The 27347-nt window shown below is 38.1% G+C and overlaps 1 protein-coding gene across 3 annotated transcripts in view; it reads right to left on the minus strand.

Moving 5' to 3' along the window:
* The window catches only part of ZNF385D (zinc finger protein 385D), a 933934-nt gene that overhangs the window by 116001 nt on the left and 790586 nt on the right, over positions 1-27347 (minus strand). For all 3 annotated transcript variants that reach the window (XM_061193710.1, XM_061193711.1, XM_061193713.1), the window contains one exon: positions 14162-14272. In XM_061193710.1, the coding sequence (XP_061049693.1) occupies positions 14162-14272 (111 nt within the window). The remainder of the gene's footprint in view (positions 1-14161; positions 14273-27347) is intronic.

A 27347-nucleotide genomic window follows, 5' to 3' on the forward strand; every position in this document is an offset into this window, starting at 1 on the left:
ACTCTTGCCCTAGTTGACACGTGGGAGTTTGCATAATTGGTTATCCATCTTATTTGCTTTTGCAGCACATGATGGAGGACCCCAACAATGTGTTTGGTGTCAAGATACCAAGAAAAGCCTGGATCCAGTGTGAAACTACCTGATGTCCACGGACAGACCAAATACTGTGACGTCGGAAAATGAAGTAAGCTCACAGGAGGAAAGCTATTCATTCATCAAGGATGAACTGGGGCCAAGGTATCCTCTTGCATCTCTTCTAAGAATGTCTCCATTTCTTGTCATGGGATGTGGCTTTTTATGATTTGAGGAGGAAAGACAAATTGGGAGAGGGCTGAGATGTTACCAAGCCTGGGTGAAATAAAGTTTGGATATATATAACTGGTAAGCATCATGATATTCATTTAGTCATTAATTTATGCACCCAATAAATACGTATTAAGCACAATATATCAAGTACTGCTCTAAGTAAGTACCTAGATAAAACAGTGAACCAAACAGGCAAAAATCTTTGCCCCCTGGGCTTCCCTGGTGGCGCAGTGGTTGAGAATCTGCCTGCCAATGCAGGGGACACGGGTTCGATCCCTGGTCTGGGAAGATCCCACATGCCGTGGAGCAACTGGGCCCGTGAGCCACAACTACTGAGCCTGCGCGTCTGGAGCCTGTGCTCCGCAACAAGAGAGGCCGCGATAGCGAGAGGCCCGCGCACCGCGATGAAGAGTGGCCCCCGCTCGCCGCAACTGGAGAAAGGCCTCGCACAGAAACGAAGACCCAACACAGCCAAAAATAAATAAATAAATAAATCCCATTTAAAAAAAAAAAAAATCTTTGCCCCCATAGAGCTTACAGTCTAATTGGCAGCGGACGATAAACATAATAAATTAGTAAATTAGGTAGTATATTATAAGGTAATTAGTTCTTAGGAGAAAAACCACCAGGTAAGGAGAGGTGGAATGACAGGTGTTGAAATCCTAAATATAGTAGCCAGAGTCAGCATCAAGGGGTGGTGACACTGGGTCAAAGTTTGAAGAAACAGACCACGTAGAAATCTGCGGAAAGAGTGTTCCAGGCAGAAGTAAGAGCCCATGCAAAGGCCTAGAGGTGGGAGCGAGCCTGGTGTATTTAACACAGGGTCAGGACAGGGCTGGAATTAGTTTGGGGTGAGTGAAATATTTGCCTCAGGAGAAAAAGGTAAGGGGATCTTAAAAGACTCAGTAATCAAGAAGAATGCTATTTGAATGCAACATTTTGTAAACATTAAAGTCCATGCAACATAAAGAAATGCAAGGTGAACAAAATGTCAACATTTGAAATAGGACAGGATCTGACGCTACATGGTCCAACCCTGCCTCACTCACCCGGTTCTGATAAAAATTTATTTACGAAAACAGGCGGCCAGCCCGTGGACTCTTTCGTACTGCATTTATTATTTGTCCTGATGACTGAGCTGTTTCTCCCCCGCTTAAATTCTGCTTGTGACTCGGTTGCCTCACCCTAGACCTGGCCCTGCAAAGGAGGCCCGCGTGGCTGCAGAGGATGCAGTGGGAGGAGGTGAGGCCAGGAAGGCAGCTGGAGGCCACATTTCAGAGGCTGTGCAGCCAGTCTAAGGATTCTGCCTTTCGATCTAAATGAAATGCACCACCCCTGGAGAGTTTTTAACAGAAAAGCCACGTGATCTCAACTTGCCTTTTAAAAATGATGAGTAAAAGGAGTAGAAGCAGGGAGAATGATTAAGAGGATGTTTATAATATTCCAGATGCGAGATGAGAGATGATGGTGAGTAGGGCCAGAGTGGCAGCAGGAAGGTGGTGAAAAGCAATTGGTTTCTGGATATATTTTGTTTGTTCGTTTGTTTGTTTGTTTTAGTTGAAGTGTAGTTGATTTACAATGTTGTGTGAGTGTGTGAAACTTCAGGTATACAGCAAAGTGATTCAATTACACACACATATACACGTATATATACACACACACACACACACACACACACACCTACATACATAGGTCTCAAGATACTGAGTAGAGTTCCCTGTGCTCTACAGTCAGGAGGTCCTTGTTGGTTATCTATTTTATATATAGTAGTGTGTATATGTTAATCCCAAACTCCTAATTTATCCCTCCCCCCTTTCCATTTTGGTAACCAGAAGTTTGTTTTCTATGTTTGTGGGTCTATTTCTGTTTTGTACATAAGTTCGCTTGTGTCATTTTTTTTTTTTTTATTTCACATATAAGCAATATCATATGTTATTTGTCTTTATCTGACTTACTTCACTTAGTGTGATCATCTCTAGGTCCATCTGTGTTGCTGCAAATGGCACGATTTCCTTCTTTTTTATGGCTGGATATATTCTGGAGGTAGACCTAACATGTTGTGTGTAGTATTGGACATAGAGTGTGAGACAGGAAGAAAGGATGATCCCAATATTTTCATCAGATGAACCAGAAAGATGGAATTGCCATTATCAGAGAAATGCTGTCTGGGGAGCAGGTTTGGGCAAGTGAACCATGGTCTTTAATTTCTTTTTTTTTAAACTAATGAATTAATTATTTTTGGCTGCATTGGGTCTTCATAGCTGCACGTGGGCTTTCTCTAGTTGTGGTGAGCGGGGACTACTCTTCGTTGTGGTACATGGGCTTCTCATTGCGGTGGTTCTTTTGTTGCAGAGCACGGGCTCTAGGTGCGCGGGCTCAGTAGTTGCAGCTCGTGGGCTCAGTAGCTGTGGTTTGCGGGCTCTAGAGCACATGCTCGGTAGTTGTGGCGCACGGGCTTCAGTAGTTGTGGCTCGCGGGCTCTAGAGCACAAGCTCAGTAGTTGTGGTGTGCAGGCTTCACTAGTTGTGGCATGTGGGCTCAGTAGTTGTGGCTCACGGGCTCTAGAGTGCAGGCTCAGTAGTTGTGGTGCACGGGCTTAGTTGCTCCGCAGCACGTGGGATCTTCCCGGACCAGGGCTCAAACCCACGTCCCCTGCATCGGCAGGCGGATTCTTAACCTCTGCGCTACCAGAGAAGCCCCTGGCCTTTAGTTTTGAACATTTTAGATTTGTGGTATCTACTTGCTCATCAAGTGATACAGGAGTTGATACAGGAGTTGATACGGGAGTATGAAGTGGAGGAAGAGATTTCAGGTGGGGATATAAATATGGACATCACCTTAAAATCTATATAGACAACTTACTCTCCTCCTTCACCTCCAGATACTGAAGCCATTATTCTGTGAACTAGAATTGAGAAAGCTTTTGTAGAGAATACATGTCTTCATGAGGTAGGACTATGTTAACTTTCATTCTTTCGAGGTTTTCCAGTGGCCTAGGAATTTGTTTAAAAACAGAAGGAACTGGATTCTTCACATGAAAGACCTATGGTCAAATCTGTTTCCACGGAGCTTTAATTCTTAGCGTTTTCTCAATTTAAAGATTGGCAACATGTTTCAAGTTAGAGGAAATGACAGGGTCAAAATGTTAGTAACAGGATCCCACCAAAATGTGTCACTTCCCAAAATCTGCATCACATTTTCTACCAACAGGTAAAGTCCTAACAGAAATACAATGTAAGTAAACATCTCCACAGGGGAAAAACTGGAGAGAGAGAGAGAGGTGGGGGGGAGCGGGAGGGGGAGAGGGGGGAGAGTGAAAGAGAGAGAGAGAGAGAGAGAAACTCTTCCCTGAATTATTTATTTAAAATAAAGATCAGTCATTTCAAATCAGTCTGCAATAAATGGTAATACATTTTCTAGACAATCTGAGTGTTTTATGAGTATACAAACTTGGCCACTTATATTGGGCTGATTTGCAAAGTTAGGCATTAGGTCATATACTGTGGCTACTGTTTAAAAGTATAAAAATCATATGGCTGGCTAAGATGACAAGTTTCTTGTGGCAAACTCTTTGACTAGACTCTCTGGGCCAAGAAGAGATGAACTATAGTATTTTGACTCTTCATGAAAATATCCAGGCTGCTGACTGCCAATAAGGAGAAGCAAGAGTGGGTGCAGCAAAATATTATGTTAATTGTTAAACCTGCATAATGACAAAGCACCCTGTGACAAAACTGATCGGCTCCCATCCTGGGAAGATTTGAGACCACAGATATAGCAGAGAACCAGTTTGAGCTTTCGGCTCAGATTTTCAAAACCAAATCCCATTCAGTGTTGTGTGGTTTCTATGTTTCTACATGGGTTGCTGTCTCATTAATTGATGCCATTTGCCCTTGTTTTGTTTCATAGATTAAAGTAAGAACCAATCGTATCTAAATGCCGGCATCAAATGAAAACAGCAGTCTCTCTTTGTTGTCTTATTTCACTCAGAAATAGAAATTTATACTATCTCGTAATAACCTATAATGGAATAGAATGTAAAAAAGAAATATATATATGTGTAACTGAATCACTTTGCTGTACACCTGAAACTAACACAACATTGAAAATCAACTATATTTCAATAAAAATTTAAAAGAAAAACAAAAAAATGATTCCCAACAAAAAATAAAATAATACATTAAAAAATAGAAATATATCATTATCCTAGGAAGTCCAGCCATAGAAGAAATTTTAGTTTTTGCAAATTCAACCTTTTGATAAAGAGGCATGATTTCTAATTAAATCCATATTATTCTGTACTTCCATATTCTATTCAGTTTTCTTTATAATTGTGTACTCTAAAAGTTAAATATCTCTTATGCTTTTCTAAATTACTGTTCTGGATTTTATAAAGTAATAAAAATACAACAAAATACAAGAAATAGAAAGAGTGTCTTTGCGGAATACACAAAGGATATATTAAATGTTTATTTAATCAGATATTTATTTTCAATACTTTATGAAATCAATAAATATTTTACCATGGAAACATTGCTCTAGTACTACTCTGAAAATGCTACTCTTTTAAGAAATATGAGTTGGATTAGATAAATAAAAATTCCTTTTACTGCATATAACAAATATTACAATAGAGAACAGACTTGTGGTTGCCAAGGGGGAGGGGGTTAGGGGAGGGATGGATTGGGAGTTTAGGATTAGCAGATGCAAACTATTATATAGAGAATGGATAAACAACAAGGTCCTACTGTACAGCACAGGGAACTATATTAAATATCCTGAGATAAACCATAATGGAAAAGAATATTAAAACATATATATATATAATATATATATATATAATATATATATATACACATGAATAACTGAATCACTCTGCTGTAAGCACAAATTAACAGTACATTGTAAATCAACTATACTTTACTAAAAAATATATATATTACAGACACAGCTAAGAGTAATGGTGGCTCTGAGCAACTGATTTAAAAACATTTACTTCTCAATGTCTTTTTAAACCATGAAGACAGCTAGTTAGTGTTACTTAAAATAAATTGAAAATTAAAGATAAATATTCTCTAGCCCAAGCCAAAACATAAAACCAAAAAATCTAACTTAGGACACCATTGCAAATCAACAAAATTAGACTTGCAAACCTTCTAGTAAAACATGTGCTAAACTTTTTTTTTTACAGCAGCACTGAATATTCATTGAATTATCATTCATATGATTTAAATTTCTACCATAACTGCATTAAGAATGGGAAAATGTTAATACGAAAATAAGGAAACAATAGATCATAAACTACTCTTTGGAATGAAGAAGGCAAAAGCACGATACTAAGAACAATATAGTAAAAATTGTCAACCAGACTTTGGGCACTATTTTGGGAGCATCTTCTATATGATGGGGCAAATTGAGTCAAAGATAGGCATGACAACTCAATGAGACCCAAATGTAAACGATAAAACCATGGACAAAAGCCTTGAAGGAAAACGCTTTTCCCTTGGAGGGATGCTTTGTACTGACCTCCAGGTGTAATATTATGTGCACTGGTGAGCTGATCAACAGAACAGAACTTCTAGCCAGCTGTAATCAAGAGTGATTGATGGCTGGGACAAAACAGTTGATTACCATGACAAGTTTGCTGATGTAGAGAAAATAAGCCTCTGCATGGGAAATGGATAAAACCTGCCCAGAGACTACCTCCTGAAACCTTATTATACAGGAATCTAAGAGAAGGCTTAAAGGTGTATGAACGGACCTGATATCCCAATAAACCTGATAAGAATAAATTTGCCATGCATCCATCTTCAGAGACTTCTAGGTACAGAATTTTAAAGTACATGTAGGCGCAATAAAAAGTAAACCGCATACTCTCAGTGTTTTGTGTGTGATTCTTTATCTCTCAAAGTATGCCTGTGAATCACACGTGGACACAGAAAATTAAACTTTCACAGCCCTCCACAGCTCCCTCCTCACAATGAATGGGTTCCCCAAAGGACTGCAGCTTTTACCACTTTCAGATTCAATTTAAATCAAAACATAGATTTGGACGGAGACAACGGATCCCACAGGCAGTGTTTTGCATTGAAAATGAGGTTTGGCAGGCTTGAAAAAGGTGAATCCGGGCCAGGATGCAGGGTGTAAGTACAGTGTTCTAAAATAGTACAGTAGCTAGATTATGTAGAGATCCATAGACTATGAATAAATGTACCCCTCTTTTCAAGTTCTGGTTTTAACGTCATACTCTAGTAATGCAACCCAAATGTAGTGTGCAATTTATAGCATGCCTGGCACAATGTCATTCTCCTTAAATCCATGATAAAACCAAACAGCCACTCCTCAACGAGTCATCCTAAGAAACGTAGTGGGAAGAAGGTAAAATGAATGGGTAGGTTCATTTCACCTATAGAGAGATCTGTGGCCATGGGGATACTCGAGAAAGTATATTTCATCACAATTACTCTAGCTAATTAATACAGAGAATAGGACAAATACAAATACAAATACAAATATCTCTTTGATTATTGGAGGTTATTGCACACATCTACTTGTCATAGCTAAAATCAACTTTCTCTTTCTATACTTTCAAAGTCAAATTTTCCATGTCTAGGAGAATTTGGTAGAAAAGTGAATTTTATTAATTTGTTTTTCCTTGTTTATCAAGAAGTCCAGAGAAATATGGACCCTTTTATAATGATTTCTCTTTTTTCTCAGTCCCTTACCCTTCATTCCATCCACAGATGAAACTCTGGAATATCAAAGTCGATTCAGAGTCCCGAAATGACCCAATATTGAAGATTTATTTTTAAAAGGCTGCCAAAGATACACACTGCTTAAATAGATTCCTGTGCTGTTGACTGGCTCATTTTCTCCTGAAATCTCGAACAGCCAGACTCAATATCTCTTGTTTGGTCTTTCTGTTCAAGTTTTGCTTTCTGAGAATTTCTGACAGAGCCTCGGGCTCTATTCAAGAAGTAGAAGCCAGTGAAACTGAGGGATGAAATGGCCCAAACACATACTCAGAGGACGTGCTCCAGAGCCAGCCCTTCACACAGGGACGACCTGGCAGCCCAACTCAAGCTCATCAGGTCCCAGATATATCTCCTCTGGCAGGGAAGCTGAATGGCCCTGTCCTAGAACTGTTTTTGAAGAAGAAAAAGCACCCAGTGGGAAAGCCATGATGCTCGGGCCAACGCTCTAAATAGCTCTGTGAGTCCTGGAGACACGGAAGGGACACACTCTTATGAAAGAGCTGTTTCAAAGCTGCCTGAAAATTTAATTTATAACTGGGTTTCTCTGAAGATCCTTTGGGACTTAGCAGCAGCAGCAATAGACTTAAAGAGGTTGAGAGTTTTTAATAAATGCAGCTTTGCCAGGGACAAGTGGTTCCTGCCGTTTTTAAAAGGTAAAAAAGGTAAAGATTTACCAGGAGTGGGCACCTCAGATCTTAACACAAAGATACACTAAGATGCACAAAGATGCTTTCAACTTATAGATCCCTATAAGTACTTTTTTTTTTAAAGAGAGATATTTTCAAACTTCTGTATTTCTTAAGAAGTAATTTAACATTTGAAGAATGAAACAATTGTAACTTCATTTTTAGCCAACAAAGTAAAAATGACCTTTCTGTTTCATTCACTATACAATTTATAATCCAGTTGTTTACATGTTGTAGTTTATAATACTTACAATGTGGCTGTAAGGAATGGCTCGTCATTTTAAATGAGATGATTGTGGAACCTGTAAGTTCAATGAAGAGCCCAAGGACACACAGCCAATTAAGAGAAGACAAATCCAGACGACAGGATGTCAAATTCCTGATCGGATGTTTTCCCTACCATTGCACTTGGCTTCTCTGGATGCTGTTTTCAGGTTTGGGGTTTGATGTGTATCCCCCATGCATAGATCTGTATTAACCTTTCTCCTAGGATAGGCAATAAAATGCTAAAATCTGAATGAGACAAAAATAATATCTATGAACTTTCCTGGGCGTGTTTCAGACTAAAGACACTGCCAGAAAGAGGCAAGAAATACTTAGAAAAGTGCAACTGAGATCTTCAAAATATAATTTTTAATTTGGGATCAAACATGCAGTTTGAAAACCATAATAGGATAGCAGACGCAACCATCCTTTTTCCTTTAAAAAACTTAAGCACGCTCATAAAGGAAATTTGGAGAATAAAGTAGGAAGTAAAAGAACAGTTCTTCAACTCCAATACAACCACCATTAGTTTTTGTTTTTCTCTCCATCTAGGCAGCATTTCCTTTAAATATCAGCCTCCACGAATAATATTGATTTAAATATTTTAAAAATGTGTCTTAAGATATGATGTTAACGAAAGTGTAATTATCTAAGTTTGGTCATTTGGTAGGAAGAAATATTCCTATTAGCATCTTCATTATATTGCCACATTTGGTAATGGAAGTTTTGACAGAGATATGAATTAAATTCAGATTTATTGCTTCGTTTCACTACATATCTGGTTTCTAAAGTGCAGAACAATAATGATTTCTATTTTATAATACCATTGGAAAATGTAAATATCAATTATATTGGTGATGATCCCAAGGATTCCCTTTGGAGGGGTCTGAGATCTGTAATTAATGTTATCTTCTTTCTCTCTTTTTGTTTTTTTATAAATTTACTTATTTTATTCATTTAATTTTGTCTGTGTTGGGTCTTCGTTGCTCCGTGAGGGCTGTCTCTAGTTGCGGCGAGCCGGGGCTACTCTTCATTGTGGTGTGCGGGCTTCTCATTGCGGTGGCTTCTCTTGTTGCGGAGCGCGGGCTCTAGGCGTGTGGGCTTCAGTAGTTGTGGAACGTGGGCTCAGCAGCTGTGCCTCGCGGGCTACAGAGCGCAGGGTCAGTAGCTGTGGCACATGGGCTTAGTTGCTCCGCGGCATGTGGGATCTTTCCAGAACAGGGCTCGAACCCGTGTCCCCTGCATTGGCAGGTGGATTCTTAACCACTGCGCCACCAGGGAAGCCCTAATGTTATCTTCTAATGAGGTTGCTTTTCCTCTGGTTCATAACAGTCCCCTGAAGTAATTAATGCTTGGCCATCCTGAGTCATAAAGGATTTGTTGTTACTGTATTATAGTTCGGTAGTTTGCATTTATATTTAAATTTTCACCATGTTTATGACTGAACTATGTGAGTGAACAGGAGTGATGCCGTTTGGGAGGACTCGTCAGTCATTGTGGTGGAGCCTAGCCCGCAGTGAGGGTGACCTCCACAGCGGCTCTGACTGCCCTGGGTTAGTTCCATGGGGGAAGGAGCCCTCAGGCTTTCTCTTTGGGACAGCCGGACTGGGCAGGAAACACACAGGATGCCATCCATGCCATTGTTGTAGCAGCTGCTGGATCTCCGGATGGACTTGCTGCCCTACCCAGACCAGGTGAAGCAGAAACAGCCTGGAAGTGGGCACCGACCCTGTGTGGCTAGCCTCTGGCTAGGTGGCCTGGTATAAGCCTCCTACACTCTCTCTACACTTCAGTTTCCACTGTGAAATTAGCAAAAGTTTCCTTCCGTCTTTAACATATCATGAAATGTTCTTTTGGCGATATTAACCAGAGTGATGATCAGATACTGCAATTTTATGATCCCTCAGTTTTGGGGCCTGAGATCTTATTTCCCATTCTATAAACAGTCATTGAGTAATTAATCATTTTCTACCTCACTTAATAATCTTACATCTGTGCTGGCCTTGCTGTAAGTTGTCTTTCAAAGGCACACTTACTAACTGGTCCAGGCCAATGGTAATTTATGCTGATTTTAAGATGCTGATAAAATAATTGGACAAATTACAACCTTTCATTCTTTAATTGGAAGCTTTCTGCATAACCTCATGTGTGTTTCACATAAATGTCAAAAAGAATTTTTTTTTTTTTTCCAAAGAAAAAGCCTGCACCAGGAGAAGGCAATCTGATTTAAAGTGCATACAATATAATGTACCACTTAGAGAGATATCTGCAGGGCTAAACATGGAAAATGTACTGTACAGGAAACAGGTATGGCATAACACCAAACTACAGACTTTATAATACGAAGGGTTAAAAAAATAAATAAAAGCTTAGAGGGAAAGGAAATTGAATTTTCATGATGCAGAGATGAAAAGAACTAGAAGCTATTATTTTCATCGGAAGGGGAAGAAGCTTTGAAATGTAAGAAGGTTCACAAGGTAAAAATACTTTCCTATGTGATAGAGGATTCAACCAAGCATACAAGTGAATTACAGTGTTACTTTTCCAGATTCTAGGTTTAAGAATGGAAACAGCAAGATAAATTCCAGATTTACCTGGAAACAGCAAACAGGAAGTTGTATTGGGATTTAAAGCTTTTTGGGAATAAAATGCTCGATATCTATATCTATACATCTATATAAATATATATATTCATATATATACACATACATATGTATGTATTTTCTTTTTTTATATATGAATGAATGAATGATAAATCCAATTGATCTTGGCATTCAGTACTAAATATTTCATGAAGTTAGTATTTATAGATATGACCAGTCAATAAATAAACAAATCTTATATTTTCAGCACATTAGTTCCCCTTTATTGACATAATAATGCTACGGAGATATTTAAAGTCTCTAAAGGAGTTTCTACTCCTGTATTTCAATTTTGCAATAATTATATTTTGTTTGTAAATCACAGTTAATATGTTGCTATGTCATTTATAAGCTCAATAACATTGGATCTTCCTATTAAAAAAAACTGCAATTTAAAAAACTTGCACTGCATAGTGAATTTATATTCAAGGTTCAAGGCAAGGAAAAATGTAAGGGCACTGAATTCATGTGTCCAGTTTATACAGACCAAAGATTTGGACTGGGTAATTATCTGATAAATTCAGGTGGTCATGAAATTCAGTTCAAATCTAAGTCAAACATCCACATGAGTATCTATGGTAGGCAGGATAATGATGTTTAAGTCCTAATCCCTGGAAAGGATGGATATGTTACATTACGTGGTGTGACAAAGGAGATTAAATTAGCAGATGAAAGTAGGTTGCTAAACAGCTAAATTTAAAATAGTAAAGTTATTCTGGATTATCCAGGTGGGTCCATGGTGATCACAAAGGTCCTTCAATGTGGAAGAGGGAGGCAAAAGAGTGAGAGAGTAATTCCACATGCAAAGAACTCAACTGGCCTTGTTGCCTTGAGGATGGGAGGGGGTCGCGAGCCAAGAGGGCAGCTTCTAGAAGCTAGAAAAGAAAGGCAAGGGGACTTCCCTGGTGGTCCAGTGGTTAAGACTCCACACTCCCAATGCAGGGGGCCCGAGTTTGATCCCTGGTCAGGGAACTAAGATCCCGCATGCCGCAACTAAAGATCTCACGTGCTGCAACTAAGACCCAGCACAGCCAAATAAATAAAAAATAAATAAATATTTAAAAAAAAAAAGAGAGGCAAGGAACTGAAATCTCCCCCAGAGCCCCTGAAGGAACATCACCCTGCTAACACCTTGCTTTCAGCCACGTGAGACCCATTTCTGACTTCTCACCTCCAGAACTATAAACTAATAGAGCTGTGTTGTCTTAAACCACCAAATTTGTGGTAATCTGTTACAGCAACAATAAAAGATTAACACAGTAACCATCTAATGAGTGGTCAAGCTTGCAATTGTTTAATTATGATGGAGACTGATTCTTATCCATTCTCCAAACACCTTGGCCACTTTCCTTTTAGAGAAACCTGAGAGCAAAGTTGTAAGAATGAGAAGCAATTTCCCTAATAAATACATATTGATTCCTATATCACTTTGAAAATTCATTAGCAAATGAATACAAATACATTTTTATTCTCTTACTAAGAAGTAAAATAAGATTACATTTTAGAAAAATATGCAAATCTTTATTTTACATTATGTTCTTTATTTTAATAATCATATATGGAAACATAGTGTGTTTCCTAAAGCATAGCTGACAGTATTTCTAAAGTTTTTAAATATGACTTTGATATCCATCTACAGGATTAGTAGAAACACCTGCCAAAAAAAAAAAAAGACCAATTGTGTCTTGAAGTGGTGAGTTACCCATCACTGGGGATAATCAACCCAAAGACCTAGTCTAGATGTAGCAAATGGTTTTCTTACATTTAGTGGGAGAGTGGGTTCAATGAGCTTGAAGTCTCTTTCTGGCTTCCAGTTTACAGGAAGTTTTCTTAATATAGAGAAAAACATTAGCAGTGAAATTGTTGGCAGAAGGGTTGATATTTGAAACAGCCCCTATTAGACATGAGGAGCGGGAAACAGGGCTCCTCAGAGACTTTTGCAACATTATCTGATCAGTACCAAAGTGAAATATCAATACGATTTAAGAAGAAAAGGAATAAAGAAGGACACACTTAACAATCATGGAACTATATGATTGTTTGCTGAGTATTTAAAAATGATCAAAATTGCAACTGTTGAGTTCAGAACTCTTATTTGCAAGTCAGGAAAACTGTTTGTTTGTTTTTTTTACACCAGCTGGAAGAGGTTACTATATAACATTCATCACTTGAAATATTTTTTAACAAATTAAACTATAGTAATTTTCTTAAAATTCAAATCGAATCAAGGTGCTCAGTATTCAAAAACAAACAACAAAACAAAAAAACAAAAGACAACCCTTCAAATAAAATGCTGTATGTTTAGTGTATTCTTTTTACAGAAGCAAATGCCATTCAGGTGCTATGCAGGCAATCTCTTCCTCTTTTTAAGTCAACAGAAGGAATGTTATAAAATTACCTGATGATTATACTAGTAGGTATGAGTTCATAAGACAGTAGCAATCCTTATACAAATGAAATGCTCTCACGGAAGGAAAAAGCCACTTTATTTATGCCACATCTATTTCCTGTGCCTGATTATCTCACATGAAACCCTTATCACCAGATCAGCTAAGGGACACACTTGCCTAGGGTGATAAAATACTGCAAGGCCTAACATTCTCCAGAATCCAGAGCTGTTTGGTCATCTCCATACAGCATATCCATTTAGGGCAAGATCATGGCACCCTGGAAAGGCCACTTTGATAGATGGGGTCCTCTGTTTGCCAAGAGTGTCAACAAGATGTTCAATTTTTATTCCTTCCAAACCAACGTTCCTTTTCTTTTCTTTATCTCAGGACTGACTCCATTCCAAAGTAGGTTGGGGACGGATGGCAGTATTTTTCATATTGACCACAAGCAAAATTAGCTTCTGTGATGAATCCAGAGTCTACACTGTCCCTTAGAAAAGGTATAAAAGATGAGGATCCCTCTCTGTGAATAACTTGCAAAGTGTCAGGTCTACACTGTCTTGCTCCTGTCATGTTCTCCACTTAACTTTTACTCATTAGGGGCTGGGGTCCTTTGAGGTCTTCAGAACCCCCTGTTAATATGCTAATACTTCTAGGTCAGTGACTGGAGGGCTCTAACACAAATACAATTAAAGACACCAGAGATCTGCAATTGGGGACCATCAGGGCAGGAGAAGAGAATTTACAAAGCCAAAATCTTGGCTTTGAAATATAATCAGGGACCTACCTTATTTCAGAGGTGTGATTTACTGAAAGCCTCGTTAGTCCTAAATTTTTACTATTCCCCAAAGGCAAAGTGTGCTATTTAAATTTAGCATTCCCAAGAGACTAAAAAATACCATTAAAGTTCAAGTATACCAGCTTGTTCAGGTGTGATTTTTTTATAGAAAACAACCAAACATAATAAAGTCCAAAATTAAAGCACATAAGGAGTTAAAATGTTATCTTTGAATTTTGACATGCTCAGTTATTGGAGAAAAATGTTTAAGAAATCTCTTCTGCAAGATTAGAACAGCAGAATACATTTTTTTTCAGTGAATATTAAATGATAAACTTACATCAGAATTAAATCTCAACTGGCAAATGTTGCATGATATGATTTGCTTTCTTCGATGAGGAAGAGGAACCCCGAAAGTATGATTTATTACAGCTTTCTGAATCGGGTCCATCTGTAATGAGAAAAAAAAATACAACAAATAGAAATAAAGCTTGTCACTTCCATTGGAATGTTGCTTATTTCATTAAAGAACCAATCTGTACAGCTTCAATCTACTGCTTACATTACAAAGAACATTTTTATTCTAAGAAACGGCATTTCTACTTTCTTGAAAAATAGACAACAATGAGCCCGAAGCACAGTATGATAAAGAATGATAAATGTACCCATTAGAGTCTGCATGCTAAACCGTTTTTCTCATTTAGGATCAACAATTGTCTCAGTTTGATAATCCTCAAATATAATTAAAGGTTTATCAAAACTCAAGTTATTGTGAATGCCAGAAACCTTACACAGAAGTTAGTCTATGCCATTGCCCCAAACGGACTTCAAAATAGACTTAGTCAGACGAGCAGCTATGAAAATAACTTAAGCCCCATTATGGATAATTAACCTTATGCTATGTTTGGTATCTTTCTGCCTTAAGAGTACAGTATAGATTTCCTCTGCTATCTGAAAGTAGAAGCCACTACCTTAGGACACATCTTGCTAACGGCTGCACAATGTAAATCTAGATAAAGCACAGATGCGCACAGATACAGTTCAAAGCCATGGCAGCTGGATGCTGCGTGTAGCTGCCTGGGGATGGGATGGAGCTTAGAGACGCCAGCCTTGCTGCTCAGGGTTCATGCTGCCTCTGTAAGAGCTGCTGCAAAACAAAGGCTGAACATCACTTTTGCTGTTTGCCTTTTTGTGTAAAAATGAAAATCCTCTTCGGATTTCCTTTGGTTAGCAAAAACAAGTACTAATACAGGTCTTTGGTCAAAGTGAGGTGACATAAAGAGAATTTTGGAAAAGCAAGGGTTACCTGTACACAAATCCTGCTTTCTAAGTATTCAAACATGGAGCTATGGATTCTTTCAACAATCATTTACTGATCACCTAATACATACTGCTATCCTATGGACTTACTGCTTGAGGTTCAGAGAGTTTGGGCCAGATGTCAGTTACTTCTCTTCATCCCATTCCCAGGACAGGACACGGGACACCCAAAACATAATGTCAGCAACCTAGCTCTGATAAAATTTCATGTCTCCTCACCAAGCTTTGTCCCAGGGTCCACATCAGTGATTCCCAACTGATAGAGTCAGATACAAATTTTGATCTGCTTCTTAATACTTGTGCTACCTCTTTGCTCATCTGCATCTATCTCTTAAGGTTGTGATGAAGTTTAAACATAATGATTCTTGAAATTACTTAGCACAGAACAGGGCTGGGCACATTAAGAAGTCAATAAGTGGTGCTGGGAAAACTGGACAGCTACATGTAAAAGAATGAAATTAGAACACTCCCTAACACCGTACAAAAAATCAACTCAAAAATGGATTAAAGACCTACATGTAAGTCCAGACACTATAAAACTCTTAGAGAAAAACAAAGGTAGGACACTCTTTGACATAAATCACAGCAAGATCTTTTTTGACCCACCTCCTAGAGTAATGAAAATAAAAACAAAAATAAACAAGTGGGACCTAATTAAACTTAAAAGCTTTTGCACAGCAAAGGAAACCATAAACAAGATGAAAAGACAACCCTCAGAATGGGAGAAAATATTTTCAAACGAAGCAACTGATAAAAGATTAATCTCCAAAATATACAAACAGCTCATGCGGCTCAATTTCAAAAAAGCAAACAACCCAATCCAAAAATGGGTGGAAGACCTAAACAGACATTTCTCCAAAGACATACAGATGGCCAACAAACACATGAGAAGATGCTCAACATCACTAATTATTGGAGAAATGCCAATCAAAACTACAATGAGGTATCACTTCACACCAGTCAGCATGGCCATCATCAAAAAATCTACAAACAGTAAATGCTGGAGAGGGTGTTGAGAACAGGGAACCCACATACACTGTTGATGTGAATGTAAGTTGATACAACCAGTATGGAGAACAGTATGCAGGTTCCTTAGAAAACCAAAAATAGAACTACCATATGACCCAGCAATCCCACTACTGGGCATATACCCAGAGAAAACGATAATTCAAAAAGACACATGCACCCCAATGTTCATTGCAGCACTATTTACAATAGCTAGGACATGGAAGCAACCTAAATGTCCATCAACAGAGGAATGGATAAAGATGTGGTGTATATATACAATGGAATACTACTCAGCCATGAACAGTAACAAAATTGGGTCATTTGTTGAGACATGGATGGACCTAGAGACGGTCATACAGAGTGAAGTAAGTCAGAAAGAGAAAAACAAATATCATATATTAACACATATATGTGGACTCTCAAATGGTATAGGTGATCTTATTTGCAAAGCAGAAGTCGAGACACAGAGGTAGAGAACAAATGTATGGATACCAAGGGGAAAGGGGGGGTGGTAGGAATTGGGAGATTGGGATTGACATATATACACTATTGATGCTATGTATAAAATAGACAGCTAATGAGAACAGACTGTATAGCACAAGAACTCTATTCAATGCTCTGTGGTGACCTAAAGGGGAAGGAAATCCAAAAAAGAGGGAATATATGTATACATATAGCTGACTCACTTTGCCGTAGAGTAGAAACTAACAAAACATTGTAAAGCAACTATACTCCAATAAAAATTAATTTAAAAAAAGAGTCAAGGGGCTTTCCTGGTGGCACAGTGGTTAAGAATCTGCCTGCCAATGCAGGGGACACAGGTTTGAGCCCAGGTCCGGGAGGATCCCACATGCCGTGGAGCAACTGGGCCCGTGCGCCACAACTACTGAGCCTGCGCTCTGGAGCCCACGAGCCACAACTACTGAGCCCGCGCGCCTAGAGCCTGTGCTCTGCAACAAGAGAAGCCACTGCAATGGGAAGCCCGCACACCACAAGGAAGAGTGGGCCCCCGCTTGCCGCAACTAGAGAAAGCCCGCGCACAGCAACGAAGACCCAACGCAGCCAAAAAATTAATTAATTAATTAATTAAACCAAATAAATAAATGAATAAATAAATAAAATAAAAATGAGTCAATAAATGTTGTCTATTACATTTTCTCTTTTGCACACCCCATGTGATGACTAAGGTTAACAGCCAGCTAACTCATAAGCCCTCTTCACTGGTAGTTAGGAGCAAGGTTCTGTCTATATTCACAACTCCTAAAAGCTTGTCTAGACACTCGTAATGCACTGTTCTAAGTAATAACAGTAGCAACATCAACAAGAGAAATAATAGCACTCAGCATTTATTAAGTGCCTCCATGTGCTAAGTACTAGGCTAGGTGGTTTATATATTAAACAGTTATGATCAGAAAGAACTCATGGGTTCTCATTTTTATCTTCCATCATCACTTTAAATTTTTTCTCATGTTAATCCCAGATTCTGGATGAAGCTCAACTGCCCCATAATTTTGCTGGTCACTTCCAGGAATTAACACGTTCTAGGATCCCCTCCCTCCCCCTCCAATTCTACCATATTTTCTTTTTAACCAATTTTATTTAAGTATAATGGATGTACAATAAAATTCACCAATGTTAAGTGTACGATTTGATGAGATTTGACAAATAGATACAGCCTTAATAATTATCATATAGAATATTTCCATTACCCAGAAAGTTCCATCTTGCCCTCTGTGGTCCATTCCTACCTCCACCCAGCCTCTGCCAGCACTGGTCTGCTTTCTGTCACGATATTTTTCCATCTTCTCAAAGTTCATACGCATGGAAGTGTACGGTATGTGCCCTTCTGTGTCTGGCGTCTTTCATTCAGTACGATGCTTCTAAGTTTCATCCATGTTGTTGCATCTATCAGGAGCTAATTCCTTGTCATTGCTGAGTGGTATTCCTTCGTACGGATATACCCCAACGTGTTTATCCATTTGTTAGTTGATGGATATTTGAACTGTTTCCAGTAAATTCTATAACTTTTTCAAATCTTAACACATACTCTAAGTGCATTCCTAAATTCAGTTCAGCATCTTAATCCAAGCATTAAAAATTAACATAAAATTACAGTTTCTTTATCTTAGCTTGAACCTGCTCTAGAGGAATAGTGTGAAAGGTCAAAGGGCATGGTACAGAATTCTTCTCTATATACACTGCCAAGTCCCCCACCCCAGGTAGGTCAAACTTCCATCAACCCCACCTCACCTCTATTTCCTCAGAACCAAAATGGAAAATGCACAGAACTTGAGAAACCCACTGACCACACACATGGGTGAATCTGGGAGGCTTCGAGAGCCCACTTTCGGCTTCCCAGGATCACTCTTATACGACTCTAAAAATGCCATCACAATGCTTCTGTGCCAGCACAGAGAACACTGGGGCGTAACTTCCCTTTCAGCCAACAGCTAGAGAAAAATTAAAAGCTGAAAGAGGTACTGATTTTGAGGTAGCTGTCTAATCATGTTCTGTTGCATCTGTTCTGTCTGCACAAACGGGGTCCATTTCTATTAGGGATCAGGTGAATTATGCCTATATTCCATTTAGGAATACTGAAGCCCCCTTATAATGACACTTTGAAATAAAAATGAATTACAGATTTATACTAAGGGCTCTCTGAAAATACACACTGTTGAGTTTTTATCATATTTCACAAGAAACATATTATTTTGTCTTTCATTAACACTGGGCACTTGCAGTGACCACATTCAATTCCGGAAAAGAGTAGGAGGTATTTTGGAAGTAGACACTTCATACAAATGTGTCATATTCTCTAGATTTAATTCTTTTGTTTGAATTGAATGTTGTTCTGATCACTGTTGCTATAAAATCAAATTTCCAAATGCTAGGTAATGTATTCTAATTCAGAGACCATTTTATTTCCCAGTATACTTTAAAAAAAGCACAACCGAATTATATTTTAATGATGGCTTCCACAAACATAGTTATACCATCAAAAGTAATTATATTTTATTATTTTAGGAACCTAGTACAACAGAATGACAAAAGTTTAATGCCTTTATTAATGAAAGTAAGTCATAATCACCTCTGTAATATATATATATCTATAAATATATGTAAAACCACTTACAACAAGGAATTATAAAAGGGCAAAATCTAAATAATAACCAGTTCTGTTGTTAACTAGTTAAAGAAATGATACCACATGGTATATAACTAAAAGTAGCATCTACTGTCACTCAGGGGAAACACACACAGCCACTTTGATCATTTTGCCCAAACACACCATTATTTACCATTATAATCAAACATTTTGTTCAAAAACAAAATCATGTATGTTGGTTTTCTCCCCGTGAACCAACAGGTCTGATCTGTCAAAATAATCACACCTTATTGTGTGTATGCATATAATCATTAGGAATTTGTCTACAGAATCAGTCTGAAGAAATGCCAATGTGTGTAGGAAAGAGAAAAGGGATTCTTGGATCAAATAAGTTGTAGGAAATCTAGGTACCACAGCCTGGACATTCACAGTGCACAACAAATACTAAATTCGCTGAGATGTCCCACAATAAAAATATCTGCTTTAAATAATTTCTAAAATAAAACAACCAAAGCTTTTGCTGTTTTCTTTGTTTTTAAATTTAGCATCTTTGTTCAATGCATTGTTTAAAAAATAGTGATCTGGTAAAATAAAATCGTTATACGAATATGAATAAGATGCAATGCCTTCGTACAAAACGAAAGTCGCTAAACTAAACATGCAATACACAGAAATCAGAGCCAGACATTTCACTGAATCCATGCAGCCCTGAATTAAAAATGAAAAGAAATGGTAAAAGCTACATGGCATTTTAAGACATTTATTTAATTTCTAAAGTGGGAAATTTTGAAAGCTAAAATTTTCTAAATACATTATCCACCCCTCCCAAAACCAACAAACAAAAGTGAAGAATGATACACTAGCTATTGATATGCTTACCCAAACTATAGAGTAAAATTCAATTTCAAACTCGGTCTATGGCCTTATTTAAAGCCAAATGAATACATTTTCCTTCATTTCAAGTTTAAGGATCTTTGCATTTCTCTCCCAGGCCTAGCTTTTCCCTCATCTCCCCTCAGGGCTTTCTGCTAAATTGATTTGTAAATGAGTAACCAGTGCCACAGTTCTTCCCAGGGAAGTCAGCCACAGTTCTTTCCCTAGATTCCCTTTCCTAGGATGCTGCTGTGTTTTCAGAGAGGACGAGGCTTAACCCTGAGTTTACATTTCCTGCTCCAAGAGACCTCCCCTCTTTCTGTTCCCATTAGTACTGTAGCTTTCAAATCAGAGAATAAGAACTTAAATGCCAGGAAGTTAGAAGTCCAGAAATATAAAGGTTGTCTCTTCAGGCTGGTATTTCTAGGGAACAATGGCCAGTAACAATAATGCTAAAGGTTACACTTAAGGGCACTTACTGGGTGTCTGTGTTTATAAGCATTATTTCTATCCTAAAAACTTACTGAGGAGCTCTCACTCCCCCTTTGCCTATCACAGAAGCAGTAAGTGGCAGAGTCAACTAATACCCACAGCTTCCCACTCTACACCCACCCCTACCTCCATCCAGTACCACGATAAAGCTCTGTGATATCCATTGTCGTGGACGTCTGTGACCATGAAATAATAAGTGACACTGAGTAATTTATTCCATCAACTATGAACTAGTAAAATTGGTGTTTATATGACATATCCACACCTTAGAAAACACGAATTTAAAAATTCCAATAATTGCACTCCAAGAAATTTGTCCATTTGAAAAGAATTGCAACTTTTGTCCTTTAAAAAAAAAACTTTTTAAAATAGGCATATAACTTACATACCAAAAAAGTGCATACATCTGAAGTGTATTAGTTGATTTTTTAAAACATGTGCATACTCCCATGGTATCACCATCCCCACTAAGATATAGAACATTTTCAGCATTTCTCTTCTACAAGATTTGGGTTGGAAGGGAGTTTAACAAGAATACCAATCACTCAAGACCAAGATGCAGCTCTGAGTGGAGTTCGGGGGATGTGGAACACAAGGTACACATGAAGTTTCATGGTTTCTTGGATTTTGCCAAGTAGCAAAGGACATGCATGAGTGCTTTCAACAAAGGAATTCATTCAACTAGAGGTAGGCTTTTCCCATCAATCTCATTAATCAGGTCAAGCCCAAGTTTGCTAATTTGATACATTTAAGTAGGAAATACAACATGACTAAGTCACATAAGTACATTAAGGGCACAGCCGGTTTTTCAACGCACCAAGCTTTCCTTTACCTTCAGGTCTTTTGCACGTTCCTCTTCCTCTGCCTTGAAAACTCTTTCCCTATGCTTTCTGGTTCATCTTCCCCTGGCTAATGCCTACCTACTTTTCGGGACTCCATTCAGAACTCATCTCTTCTTCTAGAATTCTTAGCTGACCTCCTTCAAATGGGTTAGGTCCTCCAACTCATCCTGCAGGACACTCCATCGCACCCTCTGAAGATCTCTCATCTCTTTCGTTTCACCCAAAAGAGGGAAAAGTCAGGGCAGGGCTCAGTCCTTTTGTTGTTTGTACCCAGGAATCAGCAGAGTGTCTCCCACTTGGGCCAGGGCTCAACACATGACTGTTCAGTTGCTAAATAAATTGAATATTATTAAAGCCCAATAACAAAACTTAACATCAGTCTTGGAATGGTGTTAACAATAGCAGTGAGAAAACCTGGATTCACAAGGGAACCTTAGGCATGAGGGGTGAAGAGAGGTTATTAGAAGCAAAAGCATGTGGATAAATGACTCCATGATACAATCGGAATATAGAAGCTCGGAGTAGAATCTACAACTGGAAGCCACCAAGCAGAATTTACATGTATTCATTTATGAATTCATTTATAGACACAGTGTCATCTAAGTAATGAGGCAATGGTTGATCGGTTCTCTTTATACTTTAGTGCCAATATCAGACCATTTTTCCACCAGGCATCTTCCTAGACAAAGGCTAACAGACATACTGTTCTGATCAGTTCAGGAGAAGCTGATTTTGCTCAGAAAACCAATGCTTGAACTTAAATGAGCAAAGACATTCAGATGCTCTCCAAGTACTCAGGACATGTCTAAATGGAAGAGACATTTCACTGTCAGTAGCTTTCTGCCATGGCTATTTTCCCTAATGTTCTATGAGAAGGCTAATAAAGTGAAACACAGTTCAAAGCAAAGAATGGATGATCTTAAGGGAATCTTAAGATATTATTTTTCTTAGAATCATTTATGTGCTCCAGCAAATTGCATTTAACCAATGTGTTGTGGCGCTGTCATGGAATGCCCACAGATAGCTGCACTCCAAGGTATTTTTTTTTTTGTCATTAAAAAATTTTTTTTATTGAAATATTTTTGATTTACAATGTTGTGTTACTTTCAGGTGTACAGCAAAGTGATTCAGTTATACATATATATACCTATTCTTTTTCATATTCTTTTTCATTATAGGTCACTACAAAATATTGACTGTAATTCCCTGTGCTATATGGTAGGTCCTTGTTGTTTATCTATTTTATATATAGTAGTGTGTATCTCCTAGTTTATCCCTCCACCCCCGCTTCCCCTTTGGTAACTGTAAGTCTGTTTTCTATGTCCGTGGGTCTATTTCTGTTTTGTAAATAAGTTCATTTGTATCATTTATTTTAAATTCATTAATGTACAGTTTTCCTCTGTACCTAATGCTGAGCGTGGACCTACCTAGAAAAGCTAACCATGACAGGAAACCAGATATATATGCATACACATATACATATACATATACACACACACACACATATATATATACACATATATATATATTCTTTTTCAGATTCTTTTCCCTTATAGATTATTGCAAGATATTGAGTATAGTTCCTTGATTTTTAAGTGGATATGTGGAATCGTTACCGACACAATGTCTCAGTCATGGAAGTTTAATCCTGGCTCACCTTTAGACATCATCTATTTGTGGTATTTTCAGTGAGTAGGCACTGTTTCACCCATCTTCGCACCTCCTGTGGTTCTCATTCCTTTTCCTGGAACCCAGTGGGTGCTCAATATATATTGAAATTTTACTGAAATATCTCACTTTATCAATGAGAAAAGCTATACCAGGAGAAGAGAAAAGGTCAGAGGAAAAAAAGGAAGGAAAGAAGGTGATTTCATTCTATGTATGGGCTCCCTTTTTCTGCAATGAGATTTTTTTCTCTGGCCAAAAGAATATTAAGTTTCTTTAAGAGGGATGACTGTTGCCTGATCACACTAATACCACTCTGTAGAGAAGATACCAGTGCTTAATTTGGACACTTTAGAAACCTTGTTATCAGCATTACAGGTATGAAATTTGACTCAAATGCTTTGATCAGAGTCCCGTTTCTGGTGGACTTAAATGGCAAAACCTCTTTGGAAGAAAACGAATGCCTATGGGGCCTGCCTGTACCAGGAGACAGGTTACCCAATGGTTGGTCAGCCTTGGTCTCCGAATAATGTCAAGGTAATTAAATCCAACAACTCCAGAGCTGGGATTCCATTTACAGAAAATGCCCCAGAAAGCATGGCGTTGTAGACTGAGCTGGAGGATAAATTCCAGAATCCATTCTATTATCAGCTGTACCAGAAGTCCACAAACACATCTGGTTCCTCAGCAGGTCACCGAAATGTGAGCCAGGTGTTGAAACCTGCTGTATTCTGAGGTGAAAAGAAAGGTGAGGACAAAATACTTCTGTACATAAATCACTGATGGCTGAATTGAAAGAATTTTCTCTTAATTTAAAATTAAGTCCTTTCTATTTTTCTGTTGTTAAATTCCTTTCTTTTCCAAAATCATGGTGCTATTAGATAGATGGATGGATGGATGGAAGGATGGATGGATGGACGGATGAAAAGATGGTTGGATGGATGGATAGATGGCTGGCTGGATGGATGGACAGATGGTTGGATGGATTATGCTCTGGCTTGAAATGATTACAAGGTGAAAGTACTATGTTGACCGGACTTTTAATACCCCCTTTTTAAGATCTGAACCATGTATAAGTCTCCTAGGGCTACTAACCAACTTGATGGCTTAAAGCAACAAAAATTTATTATCTCATAGTCTTGGAGGCTATAAGTTCGAAATCAAGATGTTTGCAAACCATACTTACTTCCTCTGAAATCTGTAAGGAGAATTCTTCCTGCCTATCCCTAGCTTCTGGTATTTTTGCCAGCAATCTTTAGCAACCCTTAGCTTATAGACACATCTTTCTAATTCTCCATCTTCACGTCGCAAGCTTCCTGTGTGTGTCTATCTCTGCGTCCAGATTTCCACTTCTTATAAGGATACCAGTCATATGGGATTAGGGACCATTCTACTGAACTCATTTTAAGTTGATTATCTCTGTAAAGCGACCATTTCCAAGTAAGGTCACATTCTGATGTATTGGGGGTTAGAACTATAACACACCTTTTTTGGGGGGGACACGATTCAACCCATAAGAAATGGAATGGGGAATATAAAAATCTACAAACCACTGTGAAATTTTACTCAGGCACTAATTCTAGGACTTCTTGATTAAAGGAAAAATCAAAATCAGTTTTCTTGTTTTAGTGCCTAAAAGGGAAAGTTTGAACTAGCAATGGATCACTGAGACCATTCCTTGCCTACCTTCTCTCTAACATGATCAATTTTAGCTTCAAAGCGTCTTGTCATCCCCAAGGGTCTGGGAAGAAGAAATATGTTTAAGAAATTGAAATATACATAGAGATGAGGCTCATGAAATTGAAAGAAGCAGCTCTTTACTAGGGAGCCCGCAAATAAATTTTGATGAGGTGCTTTTGAAATGTCACAAAATGGAAAGTTATAATCTATAGAAAAATTAAACAATGGCACCTTGGTATGAGCTATGTGAGCAATTATCCTGATTTTAAGTGTTTGGTTAAATTAGAAAAAAAACATAAATTTGGGGGTACATGTTTTTTTCTTGCTCCTTTGCTTGTTTGTCTCTTTGTTTTAATCAATCTTTAATGCCTTTGGGAACGTATAATGATGTGTGGGATGGTTCTTTTTAAACAAATTCCATCTCAATAGGTAATTAATATGATCTCTTCTAGCATGAAAATCCCAAGTTAACACATATATATGGAATTAGGCACATAAGAATATCCTTACTTGTCTTCATGTTTTGTTCAAAAATGCAAATACACATATATGTCTGTGCATATGTCTGTGTGTGTATACACATGCATACATATTATTTATGTACCAATTTATGTACCAGTATTTATCCACCAATTCCCTACATAAAATCTCTCACTCTTTTGAATTCGGCAGGATTCCATTTCTTTTGTTCTGTGTTTGGGCTAGACTTGATAGTTTCTTGAATTATTCTACTTCTCCTTGCACTGAAGTATTCATTCGCTAACTTACACACACATTTCCCCCACCTCCCGATAGGTGGCCCAGATGCCTATTTTTCTTAGCCATCAATGTGGAAGGCAAGGCTTGAAGGGCATTTTACGTTGGCAAACACTGCCTTCCATGAACCAGCCCGGGCCCACGTGTCTGGATTCATTTCCATTCCTCCTTGCCTCCTTGTATTTCCTCCAGTATTACAGATTTGCTGGCAACTTCTTGTATAATCTGGTATGGTTTGTTGTCTCCTTCTCTTCCGTACGGTTCTTTCCTTTATCCAATCTTTATTACTTATTACATGTGTAATTCCTGCCCATCCCTCCTAATGTTCTTTTTCCAAGAGTAATCCCTGTGGTCTCTTAGTAGGCGGGGCTAAATACCCCTCCTCCCAGTCTTCACAACACCCTGCACATTCCAATGTCATGTCATATACTGTCCACCACCCAGATATTCGGCTTAGAGTTCTCCCTTCCCGAAACTGCAAAAGATATAGTCAGTTTTATTCATCTTTGAAAAACAAGTGCCTGAACACAGAAAATGCTCAGGAAAGGTTTATTGTCGAAGAAAGTCATTAGCTATGCGAAAGCAGGCACCCCAGCTGCTGTCAATCATTTTAAGGAGAAAAAGGTGGCCCAAGATATAATTCTTGGTTGAAGCCATGCAGTTCAATTTCATAGAAAATTTGCATTGTCATCTAAGGCCAACTGTGTTTGGAGGTCTTGATGGAAATATTCAAAATAAACTGCATGTTCAAAAATAAATAATAATCTCTCTTAAAGTGCATGCCATGTGTTTAAAGCAATCATTCTCAACCTCAGCTGTACACCAGGAATCATTTGGGAGCTTGTTAAAGGTATAGATTGAGAGCCCCAACCCAAGGCAAATTAGTTCAACGTCTAAAAGGCTCCATGGGGGATGGCTAAGAAGTATTGGTCAAAACCTTGGTAACAGACTCAACTTCCTGTGATTAAAATGTTTTCCCTAGATGTTTCCAGGAAACCAATAAATAACTTTTAGCTAAAGAATTCTATAAAAGATATGGTAATATCCTTGTTTAAAGAAATGAAAACTGAAGAATAGCCAAGATAAATGATTTGCAGCTCCAATATTTAAACCCAGGTTTATTAAAAACCAGTGTTCTTCCTACATATCACACTGACTCTCAAACATGTGTAGGAGCTCGACAAACTTCTGAAATCAACTTAAAAACTGGGTCTGAATTTGGGGTTCTTGGGAATTGGCAACCCATGGGCAGAAACACATACACATTAAAAAAAAAAAGAACTGATGAAGAAAACTAAGCCAGAACAACTTGAAATAAACAAGGGATATTTTAAAGTACTTCTAACAATTGGCTTGCTTGTTAATAAATGACACTGTAGGTTATTTTTAATCTCCAGAGTGTTGTTAAGCTGTTTCACTTCTCTCTACATCTTTCTGGACTCTGCCTGTTTTTCACTTCCTGACCTTTTTAAGGACCTAAAGGAACCACTGTAAAGTTGAACTGTAGTTAAAAGCTTGAAGCAGATACAGTGATCGTCAAGTGGTCAGCAAAGATGTTCTCAACTGTGAAGGTCAAGGAAGAATGAAGCTGAGGCTATCATGTCCTTCCAGAAATCCTTCAAATCGAATCCGTCTGAACCTAAAGTAAAGGTAACCCAGTACCTAAGGACCTCTTTTGACCATAAAGGCATAGTTGCATTTGGTTGTAGTTTAAACACTTCTGGTGTCTACCATACAGAAACACTTGTATAAATTTTTGAAAAACCACAAATACAATGTTGTTG

This window comes from Eubalaena glacialis, chromosome 6, assembly GCF_028564815.1.
Source record: "Eubalaena glacialis isolate mEubGla1 chromosome 6, mEubGla1.1.hap2.+ XY, whole genome shotgun sequence".
Classification (NCBI taxonomy): domain Eukaryota; kingdom Metazoa; phylum Chordata; class Mammalia; order Artiodactyla; family Balaenidae; genus Eubalaena; species Eubalaena glacialis.